The sequence below is a fragment of the Mercenaria mercenaria genome, chromosome 1 (assembly GCF_021730395.1).
Source record: "Mercenaria mercenaria strain notata chromosome 1, MADL_Memer_1, whole genome shotgun sequence".
NCBI classification, from domain to species: domain Eukaryota; kingdom Metazoa; phylum Mollusca; class Bivalvia; order Venerida; family Veneridae; genus Mercenaria; species Mercenaria mercenaria.
The window spans coordinates 50,308,938-50,329,623 of record NC_069361.1 but is presented as its reverse complement, the minus strand read 5'-3'; the positions used below and the strand labels follow the sequence as shown (position 1 = coordinate 50,329,623).

Below are 20,686 nucleotides of genomic sequence, written 5' to 3'. Positions count from 1 at the left end.
TTTTTAAAAAATAACTCGCTCTGATTGGTCAAAAAAGAAGGTTGCACACTATTACCTTTATGAATGTTTTAACAGTTTCTAAATTACCTATAAATATCTCGATGACTCGATACCTGTAACAATCACAACCTATACATAATTTATACTCTCTATCCAGGGGTCAATGTTTGTTTAATAATACACAGTGCAAACACAACAGTTATCATATCGGTTCCAAATTAAATATTTATTTGTAAATTGTTCCATTTGTCTTAAAATTACAACATCCTATAGTTGCTATGAAAACACAGATATCCGATACTGTAATTATGGCTATTTCCATTTGATATGCTGAGTAAGGTTTGTGACATAATGAGATTTTCTTGATTTGCATTTTTGTCGCTATTGGTTAAAATTTCTGTGAGGATTAATATTCGCAAGATGATATGGACCTCGCGGATATAGCAAAAATTAAACCCTCAGAAAAATTTCTGCTTTTTACCATACCTGATGTTATTTTTTTTGTCATTTTCTATTTACGGTCATCATATTTAGGCCCCCACAAAATGTATTGGAAAGGCCTTTTAAAACACATGTACATGTGCTTTACACCAAGAGAGCAGCATTCAATACTAAACACTGAATTACGTAAATTATCATCACATCTATCCAAGCAGAAAAGAAAACTGTTGGTTTTTTTTATGTGCAGCCATATTTAGCTCATTTTCATGACCTATGCAGCTAATTGCATGAAAGTGTTTTCACAAATGACAGTGTTCATCCTTAATGACAGTTTACAGTTATTGGTATGTTTAAATAAATATAACTAGAGCTATCACTGAAGGTGATGAATGTACCTCCAGTACACACTGACACAGTACATTGCAATTTAACCCACACAAGATTGCATAATTATGTTCACTGTATGTATATAGTATATTAACAAAAAACAAAGTCCCATAACTGTGCAGAATTTTTTCTGAAAGAACCTAACATGCACCATGCATAACTAGGGTTACTACTGATCACTTGTGTTAAGTTTCATTAAATTGTGTGCATGGGTTCAGGAGATAAGGCACCCACAAGATTGCATATGCAGACTCAAAGTCCCGTAACTCTGCAATTTTTCTTTCTGAAAGAACCTAACATGCACCATGCACAACTACTGTGGTTACTGATCACTTGTGTGAAATTTCATTAAATTGTGTCAAGACTCAAGGGGATGAGCAGAGTTGGTGCGCACAAAATTGTGTCTACTGACAGATAGACAACTCTACCGACAGATAGACAACCTGAAACCAGTATACCCACTTTCAACTTCGTTGTTCGTGGGTGGGGGGTACAAAAAGTCAAAAGAAAATCCACAAGATATGGTTTTATTTCAGCAAAACTATGCTGTTTTGTAATTTGTATACTACAGAAAACATTGATAGTTAAAGGAAATGTCTTGTTATAGTTACTGGGTTTATAAAATTAACCTAGATACAGGTACACACTATTGCAACACGAGCAATCACAATCCATTTATCGATAAGCCTGCCATTAGTTCACACCTCTACTAACATTAATAATCAAAAACATTTAAATGATGCACAGTTTAAAAATAAATCAATGATGCATTATCTGAATTTATTTGCTGACATTTTATTTTTTATTCAGCAATCAGTCTTAAATTTGCATTTCAAAGGAAAACTTTGAAATATACTTTTGTATAGGCCATGCATACAAATTCACATAATGAGTTGTTTTACTCAAGGCTTGATTGTATCTTTCTGGAATACTTGCCCTTTGGGCAAATTGATATTTAGTTTTAGCTATTTTTTCTTGTTGCCTAGATGTTTCATGTAATTACATTAATGTTAAAACAAGAGCTGTCGGAGGACAGCAACGTTCGACTATTCAACAGCCTTGTCAATTGAATGAATACAAAAGTCGAAAAAGGGGCATAATTTTGTAAAAATGCAAAACAGGGTTATGGTACCTGCACAGTGCTTATCAGCTTATGACAGTGGACAAGTGTGTAAAGTTTCAATCCATTCCCATTAGAGTGTACTGAGATACCAGCTTACATACAAAACCTTGACCAAAAATTTCTAAGGCGAAGAATGGGCATAATTTTGTAAAAAAGCAAAATAGAGTTATGGAACCGGTGCAATGTAAATCAGTTTATCACAGTGAATAAGTGCGTGAAGTTTCAATTCATTATCACAAGTGGTTACTGAGATACCAGCTTACATACAAAAACTTAACCAAATAGGGACGCCGAGGTACAGGCAAGTCCATTAGCTCTACTATTCTATGAATAGTCGAGCTAATGAACTTCTGCTGTTCTATTATTAGAAAAAAAATCAAGTAATCAGTTATGTGAAGTTTTATTTGAACTTTTTATTCTAAATTGATTATATTCTCAACATTATAACATCTGATGACTGTGTCCTTGGTTACCCTAGATACCAGTACAAAATGCTTTAAAACTTAGATATTGTGGAAACTGCAGTCATTTGCTCCAGCTTGAATTTGAACCTGCAATTTCTAAATCTGAACCTCTAAACTTCTGCCAAATCTCTTGCTAACTTTTGTCAAATAAAATAAAAACTATTCATTTCAAAACAAATTTTGAGAAAGCAAGACTGCTTAATAAATAAATTTATCTAAAATTTCCCCCCATTCTGTTTTCTTTTTCTAAAATTTTCCTCGAGGAGACCCTCAAAACTCCTACCAGTGAGAGGATATTTCCTCTCCTACAACCTCCCACTGACTAACTTAAAAACTGGTCACAATAGCTGCTAGACATGATGATGCATCAGAAAGGTGAACCACAAGACCTATGCTGCAGTATCTACAATTTAACATGATTTTATAGAAAAAGATGTTGTAAACATATTAAGTTATTCACATAGCAGCCATGCCTGTAAAAAAACTAGAGCTGCTTTTATTTAAAAAGCATGACTGTGTCTCCCAAAACTGCCCAATCACCTGAATAGTAAGTCTGTCTTTACATACTGTTTCCTCACAGAAAATATACCTTTGATAGTTTTGGAGTAAACGGCCTTTCATTATGTATCTGAGTCAACCATGCACCAAGACCTGTATCACTGGTATCAGTATTTTTGGTAATTCAAGGGCCCATAACTCCAATGTGCCTGGGCCAATTTGGCTAGTTATCGAACGTGGCTGAGGACTTATTGGCAAACACATTTTGTTCATGTTTAGTGAAGATCGGATGAGAACTATTCAACTTACAGCGCGGACAAGATTTGTGACAGACGGACAGACACACAGACAGAAGTAAATCAATATGACTCCCACCAGTGCAGTGGTGTGGGAGACATAATTACTGTAAGTCTGTAAATAGTCACATCTGATTCTGAATCAGCTCTAGACATTCTCTCAGACTAATACAATTCTTAGATTTGCGACACAGGTACTCTTCGGATCCAATTTTCAGGAGGCTGGAACTTGGCTTTTTCTGAGTGGGAAGGGCAAAGTGAAATATTTTAAGGCGAAGTCATTGCTCAACTTTGCTCAAAACACAGTCCCTGTAATTGTCATATTTCTTCATACCTTTAAGTACTACAAATAGGAGATATAGGGTCAAACCATGGCACATTGTCAATGGTGTCTATATGTCCAGCTGCAGAGTACATGTACCTGTGATTTGAGATTATTTGTTTTGTTGGGTTTATTGTCGCACTGACACATTTATAGGCATACATGCCATAATTTTTCAGGACCTTTCCGGGATTCTGAGTTAAAATTTCCGGGATTTTTACCCTTTGTCCGGGACATACACCGTGACATTAGTATTCGTCTGTTTCATGCATAAATATCATAAAATTACCTGCAGTTTCCGGAGATAAACATTGTTCCCTCGCTTAGGAATTTATTTGCTGAAATGTCGTCTAGCTTTCTAAGGAGGTAAATAGGTTCATTCAGTCTATAGTTCGGCACGTGAATTGGTGCGTTCCCGAGGTGAACTGAATTAGGATTGCTACATATGAAGAACTAACCTGGTCATCGTGATTTAGAATCCAGCTTATTTGGTATCATTTTTATGCTTAAACGTTTATCTAATCATTAATAAAATGGAATCCTCAAGGAATAAAATAATCTTGTAGATAAATCGATATAAAATATTTCGGGTTGGTCAATTTTCATGGATCGGTCGGCAAATGCATTCAATAGTCAAAAGTTTAATTTAGTATATGTGTGACAATCAATCTACATTTTGAAAGATTACTACCTTTTAAAATAATTATCGTTTAATTGACCGTTATCAGCCATTTCTTCCAATCAAGGCTACATGTAGCTTCACCGCCTACGTGCTAAAAACAACGAGATTTTCGGCTATTGTTCCTAATATTAAATGATCATTAAAACTGTTATTGATTGCATAATTTTGTCAATTCATAATCAGGGTCATCAAAATAGCCGACTGTAAATTAATCTGGGTCATCAAAAGATCGCAGGGCACGTTCAATATTAGTGTTGATCGGAGCTGGCTTAATCAACATGTGTCCCGCTCGAGGGCATGAAACTGATTATTGGATAATTAGGAATAAACAATGTGACACCGGGGACTGTTTATTGTGTTTTATTAATGTAAAATTCAACAATTTATAGACCAAAAAAACTAGTTTTTTGGGAGGTTATTTTTGTTTTCTGTATTTTTAATTTTCCGGGACATTTCAACACTGTCCGGGACACCGGGACGAGTATGTGATTTCCGGGACAATCCCGGACAATCCGGGACGTATGACATGTATGTTTATAGGTTATATGGCGACTTTCCAGCTTTGATGGTGGAGGAAGGCCCCAGGTGCCCCTCCGTGCATTAATTCATCACGGGCTGGAACCTGGATAGAACCAACGACCTGGATTGCTTCCTCACATGAAGAATTTAAAACCCCAAGTGAGACTCGAACCCACATCGGTGAGGGGCAAGTGATCTGAAGTCAGCGACTTTAACCACTTGGCCAACGAGGCCCTGATTTGCCATTAAGTTAAGACTAATCCAACAGTCCATTTCTCTGATTCGCGATTCAAAAATATATGTATTTTTCATCTTCTACTGTAACCTTTAGGCTTGAATCATTTCCTTTCTAGGCCTATTTGTAATTGGTACTAGAAGTCAGAACAAAAATTTAAAACCCAACCTCTGTGACAGAGTGTCAAAATTTCTGCACACTCTGGTAACGACTTTGACAACTTTCAAGTCAACAAAACCAGTAAACGTTGTCATAATAAATCATTTGAGAAAAAACTGACCTCTGACAAATTTATTGCTAGTGGTATAATTCCGGCCAAGTAACAGCCAACCAGCATTGCCGTAGACAATAATATAAGCGTCCAAATATCATCCATTTTTCTGTGTTTTCTCCTGCCATGTAGACATGAAAATGGTTTTCGACAACGTGTAGTTAACCCTGTATGATATCAAAAAATGCAGGGTACCAGCACAGCTTTTTACTTGTTATTAGCCCAAAGAAAGGAAACAAAGACCAAGAAAATTATTTAAGCAAATCAGTACAAATTACAGAAAACTGCATGGTAGGCAAGGCTTCAGGTTCGGAATTGAAGCACACATAATTAATGTAATTTATCTAAGAAAGCCAAACCAACAGAGAACAATAATACCATTCAAATAGCCAAGTTCCTATCAAGCCTACTATTTTGAATTAATATATTAATATAACATGTTTTATACCTGTATTCATTCTGGTTTATGTCCCGGACAAAGCGCCTCCCGGTTATAATCAGTAATGATTGTTGGGCAGTACGCTGTTGATGTATTATAAATATGTCCGTAAACTTTTTATGTTTATGTGATCACCTGCCGCGGCGGGCATCAACTGGAACTTTCCGCTCTAATATATATCTATTTTGCCTCAGCCGATTCAGCTGTAAATAGGTATCAACAAATTGCTGGGGTAAGGTATAATTGGTTTCAACTGTTCTGGATCTCTCAAAAGCTCTACAAAGCAAATTTACCTTTACCTTAACCGTTAATTTGATTAGTTCTTAGCCAATGTTCACCTAAGACTAATGTTCACCAAACTTGGTCAAAATGTTAGTGGGTATAATACCTCGACCAGCTGTATTATCATAATGGTTCTGGAGATAATGCGACCCTTGAAATTCTCAAAATTGCAAAATCTGGCAGTGTTCGCTGTTACACTCTCCCACCCGTTTTGGAGTTATGGCCCAAGAATTACTTAAAATTGCGAAAACTGACAGTGTCCGCTCTCTTATTTGAGTAATTCTTATCCAGTACTTACCAAATTTGGTCACAATATGGACTCAGTATCTCGGCCAAGTTTGATAACCAGATAAACTCTCCGAGTCACTCTTGAGTTATGGCCGGTGAATTAACCACATTGCAAACATTTACCGATTGACAGTGTCCACTCTCTAACTTGAATAGTTCATCAAACTTGCTCGCAATGTTTATGGGCATAATATCACAATCAAATTCGAAATCCATCTGGTACTTGAAGTCACTGGTCCTTGAATTTCTTAATTACTTACGAAAGTTGACAGTATTCACAGCTCTTGTCCAGTGTAAGTCAGTCTCTTAAAGAGCATATCATCTTGGCCAAGTCTGATGACCAGCCTTATAGTCTATTTCCTTTGGGAGTTATCGCTCTTGAATTAATCGAACTTGTAAAAATTTACAACTATTCTGCTCAAAAAGTAGAACATTTTAAAAGTCAAAATTTATTTGCTGTGACGGGCATAAATTGTGACAGTTCGGTACTTTTGTTTATCTATTTTTTTCCATTATTACTTACTTACTTACTTACTTACTTACTTACTTACTTAATTAATTAATTAATTAATTAATTTATTTATTTATTTATTTATTTATTTATTTATTTATTTATAACGTTACATTTACGGTCTCCATAATCTGTGTGAAAAAATCGACAAACCGTTATAGCAATAAATAGAATGAACAGATAAAGATAATTAATGTTTATATATCGATCTTTAAGTAAATTGACTTTCACTTCCTTTGTTTCAAATAATGACAACCTTTGTTTTATGTTTGATTGAACTGTAGAGATAAGCCGACATAGGTTTTGTAAATGTTTAAATACACAATTAGTATATATTTCCTTAATTCTTCTATCGGTCAATAATAATGGAAATTCTGTCTGGAGAAATCATTGTTTAAATTTGAAAGTTTTAAATATTCAGTATAGGGAAGTGCGAACTTTTTACAATTTTCTACCAAAGTTTTCATATTAACCGAGGAAGTGATATTAACAAATAACCATGTCGCAGGCGACATTCCGGCACGTGAACACATTATCTTTGAAATACGAACTTCTGCGAGAGATAAAACACTGGAAACAATCGAGCAACAAATATATCAATGACATCACGAATAATATCAAATCCTTGCGCGCGTCACGTGCTGAGGTAAAGCGGGAAATCCACGAAGCTCGTGCACGGCTCGAGGAGCGACTGAGAGAACTAGAAGAATGCTCGGAAAAACAGATGTCTGACATTGTAGCCGCTGAAGAAGAAACATTAAAGAATTTTGTTAAAAAGCTTTTGGACCGTCAGAAACGGTAAGAATTGTTAAAAAGCTTTTGGACCGTCAGAAACGGTAAGAATTTCAAGTTTTCTTTTCATTAAAACCAAAAGTACACTATATTCCATTTTGTATATAATCAGCATTTTTTTAAAATTTTGTTCAGATATCTTCAGATTCGTTTAATTTTATTGTTTTACTGGTACAAAAGCACGCCTGCACACACAATAAACTCGCGTTATAGTGCTAAGAAACTTCTGCTTAACAAAATGATACAAATTTCAGGATGGAAATGACAGAATCGGTATTAAAAGAAAACATCATAGGCTTTAAGCTAAAAAGGACACTAGAAGAAGGGAAAAAGCAAGCGCTGGCAATCAGAGAAGCCATGTTAGAAGTCAACAAATACAACATGGCGGCCGCTGTTGACTTCAAGCTGAAGGAGCCGTTATATTCCATAACGGAGCGACTTGATTCGCTAGGTACAGTGGCCCTGCTCTCTTCACCGGGAAACAAGATGCGGGGGAAGCAGCTTCAAAGAGCTGGTGCTCCAGAACCTAAAATACCAGCCGGAGAAGCTGACGTTTCATTGGATACATTTCTTACCTCAAATGAAGAGAGCAGATCCGCTTCTATCGAGGAAACTATGATAAATGATTTAGAATTCGTTCTAGAAATGGGTACAAAATATGGCCACTCATTGCAACCATTTCTAGACAGCATCAAAGACATTTCGTTCAATTACAATAATAATCAAATATCAAAGAAAGAAATGAAGCATTCACAAATGATAAAAAGACGTCCAAAGTTGATAGACTGCGAACAAAAGCCAAAGTCTGCACTACGTGCACAAAGTGCTAAGAACGAAGATAATAGCAGTCAAAGAATACATACACGATTGTCAAAGTCGGCGAGAGAAGATGGACGAAGCGCAGGGGGTGAGAATCTTTGCCTGAATGACGTCGAAATGTCCTATGTTCCATTTGAAGAGCAAGGACCAGAGTCAAAAGAAGTGAAGAGGAAAAAGACAAGGGCAATGTCTGTCAGATATCATGACTTTGATTTTGTAAAGGAAATAACGGCGATAAAAGATGACGTTGAAACAGAAACGGAAAAAGTCATGAAGGTAACAAATACTGTTATCTCATCAGACGGTGTAATTAAAGATATTGTTAGAATGCACAGTCCTGGATCACAGAGTACGGTCAGTACAACATTGAGCAGCGTGAGCTACAAACCGTCCAGTTCTCTTGCAAGCGGTCCCGTGTACATACCATCTTCTCAGCTGCGGAAGTCGAACTCCTTTTTCAACTATGTTGCAAGGTTCCACACAAAGAAACATCCGTACGAGACCGACCTTTGCCGCTTAACAAGTATTGTCGCTCTTGACAATGGTCAAATTGTGGTCTCCGACATTAATCATTTACAGATAATGCTGTTTGGTTCAGATTTTAGTTACCTTGACTCACTCGAGTGTCCTTCACCTTGCGGACTAGGACAGGTTTCAGAGAACACAGTCGCTGTGACCTTGTTTCACAACAGAAAGGTCATGCAGGTCAAAGTTCATACAATTCATCTGGTGAGGTATAAAGAATTCAACATACCGTGTCAAGAATCGCTTTTCGCCGTGTCACACCGACATGAACGCTGTTTCGTTTTATGTTTCGCCGGCGACATTCACATTCTAGACGACGACGGCCGACAGCTCGCAATCTTGGAGACAGGAATAAACGCCGGCGAGGCCCGTCATATGGATATTGACAGAGAAGCGAAAATGATCTTTGTGAGTGGACATGACCGGGTTAGCTGTTTCACCGATACAGGTAGGTTAAATCATGGTTAAATGCCTATAGATGGTCTTAGTCAACATTTTTGTTTTATCTTTCCAGTAATAATAACAGTAAATGCTCTCTAAGTTTAAAACAGATACGTGTTTTTCTTTACACAAGAGTGTGTCACATGGCGCTATATAACAAATTATTGCTTCAGCAGTTTTCAAGTTACCTTTTATGTTACGGCGGTCAGTCAGCATTTTAGATAGTAGTCTTACATTCTGTACCAGAACTAACATGCTTTCTGCAATAACTGACAAATTTCCAACATAAATCTGAGATGGCAAACAAATGATTTCAGACATAGGCCTACTGGTTTCGATAAAATCTTCATGGCGGCCTGCAGTCAACTCTCCTCAGACATGCTGCCTCCGACTTGTGCGCTACTCTGCGTTGCCGAAAGGAGCGTATTTAGTGGGGCATTTTATTGAGCATTCTTTCAAAATTCGATTTGCCTGTCAGTTAAACTAACAGAAGTCGAGAGTTGCAAATTCTGCGATAAATAACAATTGCCGCGTCAGCCGCTGAGAAAACATAAATTGCCGCATCAGTCTTTACTACTCGAAAGAACGAAGTTCTGAGGCTGGTATATTTAATGCCCTCGTGGTTTAATTCCTATACGCATCTGAACTCTGAACCATGATAAATCAGGCGACAAACCACTCGAATGCCACGATTATTTGTTAAATAAGGAAGTCAGAATGACATCGAAGATACAATGTCAAACTTTATTTTTATCTGCAATACATGTACTAGCACTGGCCCATGATGCGACCTGATTGAGAAACATTCTTATGTATATATTTCTTACCCACTGCACTGTTTTTTTAAGGAGAAAAACTCTGGCAGTTTACAAACAGTACGTATCACAAGAGATTTACTCCCAGCGGCATCGTTCTGCACAACAACCGACTGTTTGTGGCCGACTGGTCCAGTAGCAAAGTCCTCGAGCTCACGGTAGATGGATCGCACGTGCGTGACGTTGTCATTGACAACATTGAACACCCACACGCTCTGGCAGTCCAGAAGTCTTATGGTAGGCTATTTATCACACAAAGCAACTTCTTTAAACAAGAAGCAAGGAGCAGGGGTGTCAAAGTATTTGAAATCAAGTAAATGGAGGTCTATCTATAGATTTCCAGTGACGGGCCCTTCAGTTAATGTATCTAACAAGTGGCCTTGGTTTTTTTAAACAGACGAAATTACGGACATTTATATTTTCAACAGGTTAAAATAAAATTTAAATGACTTGTGTTTATATAACATGTTCCGATCAGAAGTGTGTGTTATTATCAAGACCGTCTGTGAATACTGACTACCTTACGGACCACACTACATCATTTTAACATTTTCTGTGTATTTAAACTGCATATACAGACCAGTTTAGGCCCAAGTGGTCTTCATTTACATGGCTTTTGTGCAAATTACACATGGTCTTTATGTGAAATTATACATGTCTTTTTATGTATTCCACATGGTGTTTTATGTGAATTATGCATGGTCTATGTGAATTATACATGGTATTTTTTGTGCATTCCACATGGTTTTTATGTGAATTATGCATGGTCTATGTGAATTATACATGGTATTTTTGTGAATTCCACATGGTTTTTATGTGAATTATGCATGGTCTATGTGAATTATACATGGTATTTTTGTGAATTCCACATGGTTTTTATGTGAATTATGCATGGTCTATGTGAATTATTTATGGTATTTTTGTGAATTTCACATGATTTTTAAGTGAATTATGCATTGTCTATGTGAATTATACATGGTATTTTTGTGAATTCCACATGGTTTTTATGTGAAATGTGCATGGTCTATGTGAATTATACATTATTTTTATATGTATTCCACATGGTATTTTATGTGAATTATGCATGGTCTATGTGAATTATATTTGGTATTTCTGTGAATTCCACATGGTTTTTATGTGAATTATGCATGGTATATGTGAATTATACATGGTATTTTTGTGAATTCCACATGGTTTTAGTGAATTATGCATGGTCTTTGTGAATTGTACATGGTCTTTGTGAATTATACATGGTATTTTTGTGAATTCCACATGGTTTTTATGCCAATTATGCATGATCTATATGAATTATACATGGTATTTTTGTGAATTCCACAATCATAAGTCATGGTTTTTTATGTAAATTATGCTTGGTCTATGTGAATTATACATTGTCTTCATGTGAACCACACATGGTTTTTATGTGAATTGTACATTAAAATAGTGGGCTTAAAAGCCAGTTTAGATGCAAAATTGTGAACAAGAGGGCCATGATGGCCCTATATCGCTCACCTGAGTACCATTGCTCAAAATGATATGATCGTTTCAAACCAATCTCATTAGAAGCTGCTAAGGTGTATTCATTTAGATAAAAAATAAAGGGAGGTTATTTGTCAATATGTATCTTCACTGATTCTCCAAGTCCATCTGTTGAAATTTCAGATCAGTATCTTCATTAGTTACGGAGAAATACCCATTTTAATTTGAAATAAAGGGAGGTAATCTGACATAAAATCAGTCCATAGTTATCTACCCTGATTGTCTCAGTCCAACTGACAATAATGAAATTCCAAATAAGTCCTATAAGGTAATTTGTCAATATGTATCTTCACTGATTCTCCAAGTCCATCTGTTGACATTTCAGATCAGTATCTTCATTAGTTTCGGAGAAATACCCATTTTAATTTGAAATAAAGGGAGGTAATTTGACATAAAATCAGTCCATAGTTATCTACCCTGATTGTCTCAGTCCAACTGACAATAATGAAATTCCAAATAAGTCCTATAAGGTAATTTGTCAATATGTATCTTCACTGATTCTCCAAGTCCATCTGTTGACATTTCAGATCAGTATCTTCATTAGTTTCGGAGAAATACCCATTTTAATTTGAAATAAAGGGAGGTAATTTGACATAAAATCAGTCCATAGTTATCTACCCAGATTGTCTCAGTCCAACTAATGACAATAATGAAATTTCAAATAAGTCATATAAGGACTTACGGATATAAATCCATTTTGATTACAATCAGGGGAGGTAATCAGATATAAAATAATTTTTGGATCTGACAGATTTATCATGGAATCCAAGATTTATTGTTGTAGAAGATATTTTGGAAGTTTATATCAAATCAAACCATAAATGAAGTCTCCATATGGCTGCAAAAGCCAAAATAGCAAATTTTGGACCTTTAAGGGGCCATCACTCTGGAACCCATGAAGGAATCTGGCCAGTTCAAGAAAACAACCAAGATCTTGTGGTGATACAAGTTATGTGCAAGTTTGGTTAAAATAAAATCATAAATGAAGCTGCTATTGTGCAGACAAGGTCAAAATAGCTAATTCTGGCCCTTTCAGGGGCCATAACTCTGGAACCCATAATGGAATCTGGCCTGTTCAAGAAAAGAACCAAGATCTTATGGTGATACAAGTTGTGTGCAAGTTTGGTAAATATCAAATCATAAATAAAGCTGCTATTGTGCAGACAAGGTCAATATATCTAATTTTGGCCCTTTCAAGGGCCATAACTCTGGAACCCATAATGGGATCTGGCCAGTTCATGAAAGGAACCGAGATCTTATAGTGATACAAGTTGTGTGCAAGTTTGATAAAAATCAAATCATAAATAAAGCTGCTATTGTGCAGACAAGGTCAAAATAGCTGATTTTGGTACTTTCAGGGGCCATAACTCTGGAACCCATAATGGGATCTGGCCAGTTCAAGAAAGGAACCAAGATCTTATGGTGATACAAGTTGTGTGCAAGTTTGGTTAAAATAAAATCATAAATGAAACCACTATCGTGCAGACAAGAAATTGTTGACTGACGGATGGACGCACAGACGACTGACGAAGGGTGATCACAAAAGCTCACCTTGTCACTATGTGACAGGTGAGCTAACAAGAGCTGTCTGATGACAGCGCGCTCGACTATTCGAAGAATTGATTGAAGAATGGTGTCAAAATATTTCCACGGATATTCAGACAAAAGAAATAAATAGATTAGACAAACAATGTTCCTGTATTACTTTGATTTCGATAAGTAATGCACTAAATGGCAATATATGAGCCAATTTCAAAGTCCAAAAAGGGCCATAATTCAGTCAAAATAGTTATGTACTCTTGCCTACAGATGGAAATCATAATGATAAACAAGTGTTCAAAGTTTAAAAGCCATATGTCAAATAGTTTTGACAAAACATGGACTTGTATGGAAACAGAACTAATTTCAAAGTCCAAAATGGGCCATAATTCAGCCAAAATAGATGACAGAGTTATGTTCTCTTTCCTATAGATAGAGACTATTATACTAAACAAGTGATAAAAGTTTCAAAGCCATATGTCTAACACTTTACAAAAAATATGAACTGGTACGAAAAACTTAACCAAGATTTCTCAGTCAAAAAGGGCCATAATTCAGCCAAAATCCTTGATGGAGTTATGTACTATTGCCTATAACTGGACATGGTGATGGTTAACAGATGTTGAAAGTTTCAAAGCTTTATCTCAAAAGACTTTGTCAAAATATGAACTGGTACGAAATATTAACGCAGATTTCTAAGTCAAAAAGGGCCATAATTCAGCCAAAATCCTCGATGGAGTTATGTGCTCTTGCCTATAACTGGACATGGTGATGGTAACCAAGTGTTGAAAGTTTCAAAGCTTTATCTCTAAAAACTTTGTCAAAATGTGAACTGGTACGAAAAACTTAACCATGATTTCTAAGTCAAAAGGGGCAATAATTCAGTCAAAATCCTTGATGGAGTTATGTGCTCTTGCCTATCACTGGACATGGTGATGGTAAACAAGTGTGGAAAGTTTCAAAGCTTTATCTCAAATGACTTTGTCAAGATGTGGACTGGTACGAAATATTAACCCAGATTTCTAAGTCAAAAAGGGCCATAATTCAGCCAAAATCCTTGGAGTTATGTGCTCTTGCCTATAACTGGACATGGTGATGGTAAACAAGTGTTGAAAGTTTCAAAGCTTTATCTCAAAAGACTTTGTCAAAATATGAACTGGTACGAAAAACTTAATCATGATTTCTAAGTCAAAAGGGGCCATAATTCAGCCAAAATCCTTAATGGAGTTATGTGCTCTTGCCTATAAATGGCCATGATGATGGTAAACAAGTGTTGAAAGTTTCAAGGCTTTATCTCAAAAGACTTTGTCAAAATGTGGACTGGTACGAAAAACTTAACCCAAGGTGTGACGCCGACGCCGTGGTGAGTAGGATAGCTCTACTTATTCTTCGAATAGTCGAGCTAAAAAGCATGTTTGACAAAATTTCCTGGCAGTAGGCCGCTTGTAGAGTATATTGCAATATATTTAGATGTTCTTTGTCTTTTTTCACATTGAAGTAGAAGTGTTTGCATTTTACAAACTTGTCATGAAATGCTGGTGTTATTAATATCATCTTTTTATTCTCCCATAAAGTTAAAATTTCCTGAATGTATGAAATAAATGGTTATTTTCTGAAATAATTTTGGGCCATTTTTGTAGGTAAATCCTATGTACCGCTTTCTGTAGAAAATGTACCAAAAACCGCCTCAGTAACCTAGTGGTAGAGCGCCTGTTTCGAGTGTGGGAGGTCGTGGGTTTGATCCCTGGTCGTGCTAAACCAAAGACGCAAAAAATGGTACTAGTATTAAGAGAATAGTACTTGCACTAGTTAACCCGGTGTCATTATAATGTGAATGAGTGGGGTTATCTTGTCAATTGCCTACGGCGAGACAGCACTATGAAGTTGGGCATGGTGCTCACTGCTACAAGCCATAGTTTATCCTACTGAAAAATTGTTAAAAATGACGTTTAACCCTAACACACACAAATACAGAAGCATTAAATAAGACTGAAAAACTATGCAAGCGTTACACTCCATGTTGTTGATAAGCTGATTTACTTTTCCAACTTGAACAAACTTTCCTTACACCCCTTACAAAACAATGATGTTCTTGAGCAAGCTGGATTTGCTAAATGAGCCGCGCCATGAGAAAACCAACATAGTGCGTTTGCGACCAGCATGGATCACGACCAGCCTGCGCATCCATGCTGTCTGGTCAGGATTCATGCTGTTCGCTTTCAAAGTCTATTGCAATTAGAGAAACTGTTAGAAAACAGCATGGATCCTGATCAGACTGCGCAGATGCACAGGCTGGTCTGGATCCATGCTGGTTGCAAACACAATATGCTGGTTTTCTCATGGTGCGGCTCAAATGTATAACATAACAAATCAAGCAGAAAATTCATTTTTTATTGCATGATATTTGAAAACAATGTAACAAGTGACATAATTCATTTGCAAAATTTCTAACAATACATTATCCACAAACTTACAGCATTTTCATTCAGTTCAACATGTATATTCCAAAGTTTTCTTTTCACAGATTTTAGTAGTACAAACTATTACAGATGTTTATAAAACATAAAACTGGTAAGTAATTAGAATGTTCTAGCCTTTTAAAAATTTATTAGCTTCCAAAGAAAACAATAGCTTTTTTAAAATATAGTTTGTGCATTATGAACCAAACTAAGGCGTAAAAAAAAATAAAATTGTCTGTTTCCGGTATCCCGACCTACCCTAAATTTTCGGCCCGACCCTAAATGTTTTTATGGCCTTGGAGAATATTTATTTCAACTTTTTAACAAAAAGATGCAAAACTGCACTTTTTATGCTTTAAACATAGCCAGTGGTGTTAGAAATCAACTTACTGATGCTCTAAAGGCATAACCCCCTTATTAATAATCATTTTTTGACAAAAAAATAATTTCCGAAAAGTCCCCCTTAATAAAAAAAAATTCCCCCCCCAAAAAAAATTCAGACCTACCTACCCGAATTTTTTTCAGCATGTTACCGGAAACAAAGAATTTTTTTTTAGGCCTCTCTAGAGCTAAATGGCGGACAATTTTATAACTATAACTTTGCATATCTTACAATTAACTAAAATAGACTGGTGATAAAACACTGGTGCTTCAAAATAAGAAAACTCTCCAAAAAAAAAAACCCAAAATATTTCAATATAAATCTTGCATTTCAAGATCAAAGTCATATTAACCTTTACAGTGCTAAATTTCTATAATAGACTGCTCCATCATTCAATTTGAGCAAACAATTTATTATTCAAAGGGGTTTTCACTGAAAATTTACTGACTGAATAGCAAACAGTGCAGACCATGATCCTGAGGTGCAGGCTGATCTTGGTCTACACTGGTTGCAAAGGCAGAATCACTTGCAGCCAGCAGGCTAAAGGTAAATACAACCATATTCCGAATTAAACTGAGTTTAATGGTGCTGAATAACAGCATCTTTTCAAACACTTGAATGCTTAGTAACACCTCAAAGTACGAAAGGAATATGGGCAAATCATTACTTTCTTAGACTGAAAAACAATGCCCAATTCAATGTATTAACAGATATTTAAAATTTCTTTTGGCACTGAACTACACAGGCAAATTTTGATAACAAAAACCAAAATGAGCACTGAAAACACTGCAAGTCTATGAATATCTTTTTATAATCTTAAGTTTAATTACATGTTCTGAAGATATACCACACTGCTGTATTACTCTGATTCCAGTTATCCACAACTTTATTAATCATTTAGGATAATATGCAAGTTGAGTACAACGATATAAATACTTCTATTATTTGGGATTTAATTTAGGTGAACTAGCCCCATGTTACAAAACATTTTCAGTCTCAGCTGAGTTTGATAACAACACTTTATTTGTCATTCATATTAAAATTGCATGTTCTGAAATAAAATGTTTACATTTGTATATTAACACTTTTAAGATTTTCTTTTATATAAACAAAGATGGATTTTACTGTGTACTGTCTTCTCTATTAAAACACGTTTCGCAAAATGACCTACTTTTGGCTATTCCTGGTGTAATTCAATGTGTTAGAATGGAAATAGATTTTAGTTTTGTGTGCTTTGTTGGCAAACAAAACACATTTTTTTCATTCAGATGCATAGTTATTAATCACTCAGGCATTTGGCCTTCGTGATTAGATTACTACGCATCTGAACCCAAAACCTGTTTTATTTGCCAACAAAGCATGCAAAACTTAAAAAATTTATTTCCCAAGTTAATGACTATTTTCAAGTGGCTATTCAGTATAGATGGTCTCAATTAGAATTCACTCTTTTAGTAAAATTTGCTATCAAAATTTGAATCTCTAACTCGGCTGAAAAAGAGAAACTTCAAAAATGTTTTGATAATCTGCCAGTAAATAAAAGCTAAGTGTTTTCTTGATAACTTATTGTTTCACCCATATCAAATAACACATCATACACCTATCTTACCTACAGTATGATTATAAACATAAAATATCACCACAAAAATATCTTTACTCAAAAGGTAAGACATACAACAACTTCCATATTTCGAAAAGTAATGTTGTTTCGAACATTATTTGTAGAAGATAAATTAACATACATAGAGAAAAACTCCCAATACATTCCCAATACATTCCATTTTTTCAGCAATGTCTTATGGAACTAAACATATTAGGAATTTCAAAATAATTCTTACTCTTCTTACATTTGTTTGACTAATTCACACTGAAACATACGAAATACAAACAGATAATCCCAAAATTTCGGACAATAAGTAATGTTACAAAGGCGCTAGTTTCAACATAAATACATGTACAGATGAAAAGAAAAACAATTTTATTTAACTTTTAATCATAACAGTAACAAGTGTATAGAACTTTTCGTAAAATGTGTGCAAATTGAGTCAACTGGTAAGATTTAATTAGGGATTCATTTAAAATGTGTATATAAAACAGTTTACAACTGAAGTATATGTAAAAGTAACATAGTGCTTAAGTGAAAATAAACTGGCTTAACAAAATCATTATTTTTCTCAGTAATATCCTGTTTTAATAGTGTAACACTATCTTATCAAAGTTAGATATACCTGGATACCTTAACCTGAGCTTAATCATAATTTTCAAAGTTACAATTTACACGGTACACTGGAATTTATAGTTTATATCTATAAATAAACTGTATATTACCAGTATGATTGTGCCTTTCTACTTCCTTACTATTGACATTAAAAAATTTGCGCCTTTAACTTATTTTCAAAAGCAAAGTTAGAAGACAGGAATGGTCGACTATTCTAAAGTAATGTCACAAAAGTAAGTTAAATAAATGAAAATCTAAAGTCAAAACAGGGGCATAACTTGGTAAAAAGCAAGACAGAGTTATGACATACCCTGCACTGCATGTCAGATCATCACAGTAAACCAAAGTGTCAAGTTTCAATCCATTCATGCTGGAGATTACAGAAACATCAGTTTAAATATGGGCATAGCTTTGAGAATAAGCAAACTAAGAGTTGCATACTTGTGCAATGCATATCAGATTATTAAAATGTGAAATTTAATCTATTTCATCAGTGGTTACTTAAATATGTAAAAGCCAACACACAAAAACTTAACCAGAAATATTATGCTGAAAAAGTGGATATTTTTGTAAAATGGAAAACAGGAGTTATGGAACCTGTGCACTGCAGGTCAGATCACCACAGTGAACAAGTTCTTGAAGTTTCAATCCATTCTCACAAGTGGTTACCGAGATATCAGCTTACATACAAAACTCAAACTTAACCAAATCGGGAATGTGGACAAATGTGTGAGTGCAACAGCTCCATCTATTCTTTTAAAAGTTGAGCTAAAAATGAAAAAAATAATCAAAAGATCCCTGCTTCTGAATAACAGAAGGTAATGTGTAATATCTCAATGGTCACACAAACAAAAATTCAAAACCTAGAGTCAAAGGAAGTCAGTTCCATTTTTGTACCTCCAAACTGACAACTCATTGCATAACAATTCCTCACATATTCATTTCTGGAAATGCTGGGTATGAAGGGCTACAGCGAAACTGCCATAACTCATTAAACTGAAAGAGCAACTGCTAAGTTTTCTGCTAAAACCCTGACAATTCAATATTGTCTTTCCAGTACAGGTTGATGAGGCACTATGTTTACAAGTATGCTTTTGAAAAACAATTTTTTCTCTAAACAATTTAATACAATGTCAAATAAAATCATCACAAATATCGCAGCATTCTGCATCTGCCTTTTACTCTTTATTCCAACAACTCGGCATTCAACATACAAATCGGCACTTTCATTTGGATGTGAATTTTGAGTTTTACTCAACTACCAACGTTGTCTGACCTCCCAAACACACGAGGTCAAATCACAGTATTTTACAAAATGCCCTATCTGCATCATTATCAGCTTGAGTCCTTCCCTACTGTTACTTTGCTATAGACTTTGGTTTTATCAGCAGACTTTTGCTCCTTCCTGAAAACAAACAAACAAACAAATTCATTGAACTGACATCCCCCGCATTACAGAACAAGGTTTCTGGCATACCAGAAAGTCATTGTTGGGTTTAACGTCCCAATGACACAGTTTAGGTCATATGGAAAACTTTCTAGCTCTGATGGTGAAGACCTCAGGTGCCCCTCTGTGCATTATTTCATCACAGGCGGGCACCCGGGTAGAATCACCGACCCTCTTTTAAGCCAGCTGGATGGCTTCCTCACATGAGCAATTCAAAACCATCGAGTGAAGCTTAAATGCATACCAGACAGGGATTTCCTGTGTTTTCACTGGCGCCGGAAAACTCCATCTCACACTCGTGGGTGTAAGATGACTCTTGCACTATAAATGATGTATAACGATCTACATATAATTATATAGCACATGCATTCATTTATATTTTGACAAATAAAAGGTATTAGTCTTGCCTACATATAAAGACTATGATGGTAAACAATTGTTCAAAGTTTCAAAGCCATATGACAAACAGTTAGACAAAATATGGACTGGTACTGAAATTTTAACTGATTTCCGAGTCCAAAAACGGCCGTAATTCAGCCAAAACAATTGGCAGAGTTAAGTACTCTTATCTACAGGTGGAGATCATGATAATAAACAAGTGTTCAAAGTTTCAAAGCCACAGGTCAAATACTTTTGATAAAACATGGACTGGTATAAAAACTGAACCAATTTCCAAGTCCTATAGATAGAAACTGTTATAATAAACAAGTAATAAATTAAGTTTCAAAGCCATATGTCAAACAGTTTACACAAAATATCAATTGGTACCAAGGTTTGTAAGTGAAAAGGGGCAATAATTCAGACAAAATCCTTGATGGAGTTATGTCCTCTTGCCTAAAGCTGGACACGGTAGTGGTCCCAAAGCAAATACCGTGGTGAGTAGGATAGCTCTACTTCTTCTTTGAATAGTCGAGCTAAAAAGCATTCTGCCTATCAATCAAAAATGCAGATTTTT

General features: G+C 35.5%; 3 protein-coding genes across 14 annotated transcripts in view; 1 reads left to right on the top strand and 2 right to left on the bottom strand.

The window, feature by feature from the left end:
- The window catches only part of LOC123538327 (zinc transporter ZIP9-B-like), a 31,172-nt gene extending 25,759 nt beyond the window's left edge, over positions 1 to 5,413 (bottom strand). The window contains exon 1 of one of the 2 annotated variants that reach the window (XM_053547312.1): positions 5,248 to 5,413. In XM_053547312.1, the coding sequence (XP_053403287.1) occupies positions 5,248 to 5,343 (96 nt within the window). In that variant the 5' untranslated portion in view covers positions 5,344 to 5,413. The remainder of the gene's footprint in view (positions 1 to 5,247) is intronic. The other variant, XM_045322355.2, reaches the window with a different exon arrangement.
- A 1,569-nt stretch (positions 5,414 to 6,982) lies between these two features.
- LOC123538340 (uncharacterized) lies at positions 6,983 to 12,069 on the top strand. Of its 2 annotated transcripts, none has more exons than XM_045322368.2 (3): positions 6,983 to 7,556; positions 7,805 to 9,342; positions 10,184 to 12,066. In XM_045322368.2, exons 1-3 carry the CDS (start codon positions 7,258 to 7,260, stop codon positions 10,465 to 10,467), a joined length of 2,121 nt encoding a protein of 706 aa, XP_045178303.2. In that variant the 5' UTR covers positions 6,983 to 7,257; the 3' UTR covers positions 10,468 to 12,066. The 2 variants fall into 2 exon arrangements, with proteins under 2 accessions (XP_045178303.2, XP_045178312.2); XM_045322377.2 differs by having other exon boundaries at positions 7,522 to 7,594; positions 10,184 to 12,069.
- Positions 12,070 to 15,605: 3,536 nt separating this feature from the next.
- Positions 15,606 to 20,686, bottom strand: part of LOC123538352 (dnaJ homolog subfamily C member 4-like) — a 52,098-nt gene continuing 47,017 nt past the window's right edge. For all 10 annotated transcript variants that reach the window (XM_045322427.2, XM_045322444.2, XM_045322414.2 and 7 more), the window contains one exon: positions 15,606 to 19,689. In XM_045322427.2, coding sequence (XP_045178362.2) covers positions 19,620 to 19,689 — 70 coding nt within the window. In that variant the 3' untranslated portion in view covers positions 15,606 to 19,619. The remainder of the gene's footprint in view (positions 19,690 to 20,686) is intronic.

Bases quoted from the DNA above. Each gene is read 5' to 3' on its own strand.
- LOC123538340 (XM_045322368.2), top strand. From the start codon at position 7,258: ATGTCGCAGGCGACATTCCGGCACGTGAACACATTATCTTTGAAATAC. The intron at 7,557-7,804 runs GTAAGAATTGTT...TACAAATTTCAG, and splicing joins CTTTTGGACCGTCAGAAACG to GATGGAAATGACAGAATCGG. The intron at 9,343-10,183 runs GTAGGTTAAATC...TGTTTTTTTAAG, and splicing joins TAGCTGTTTCACCGATACAG to GAGAAAAACTCTGGCAGTTT.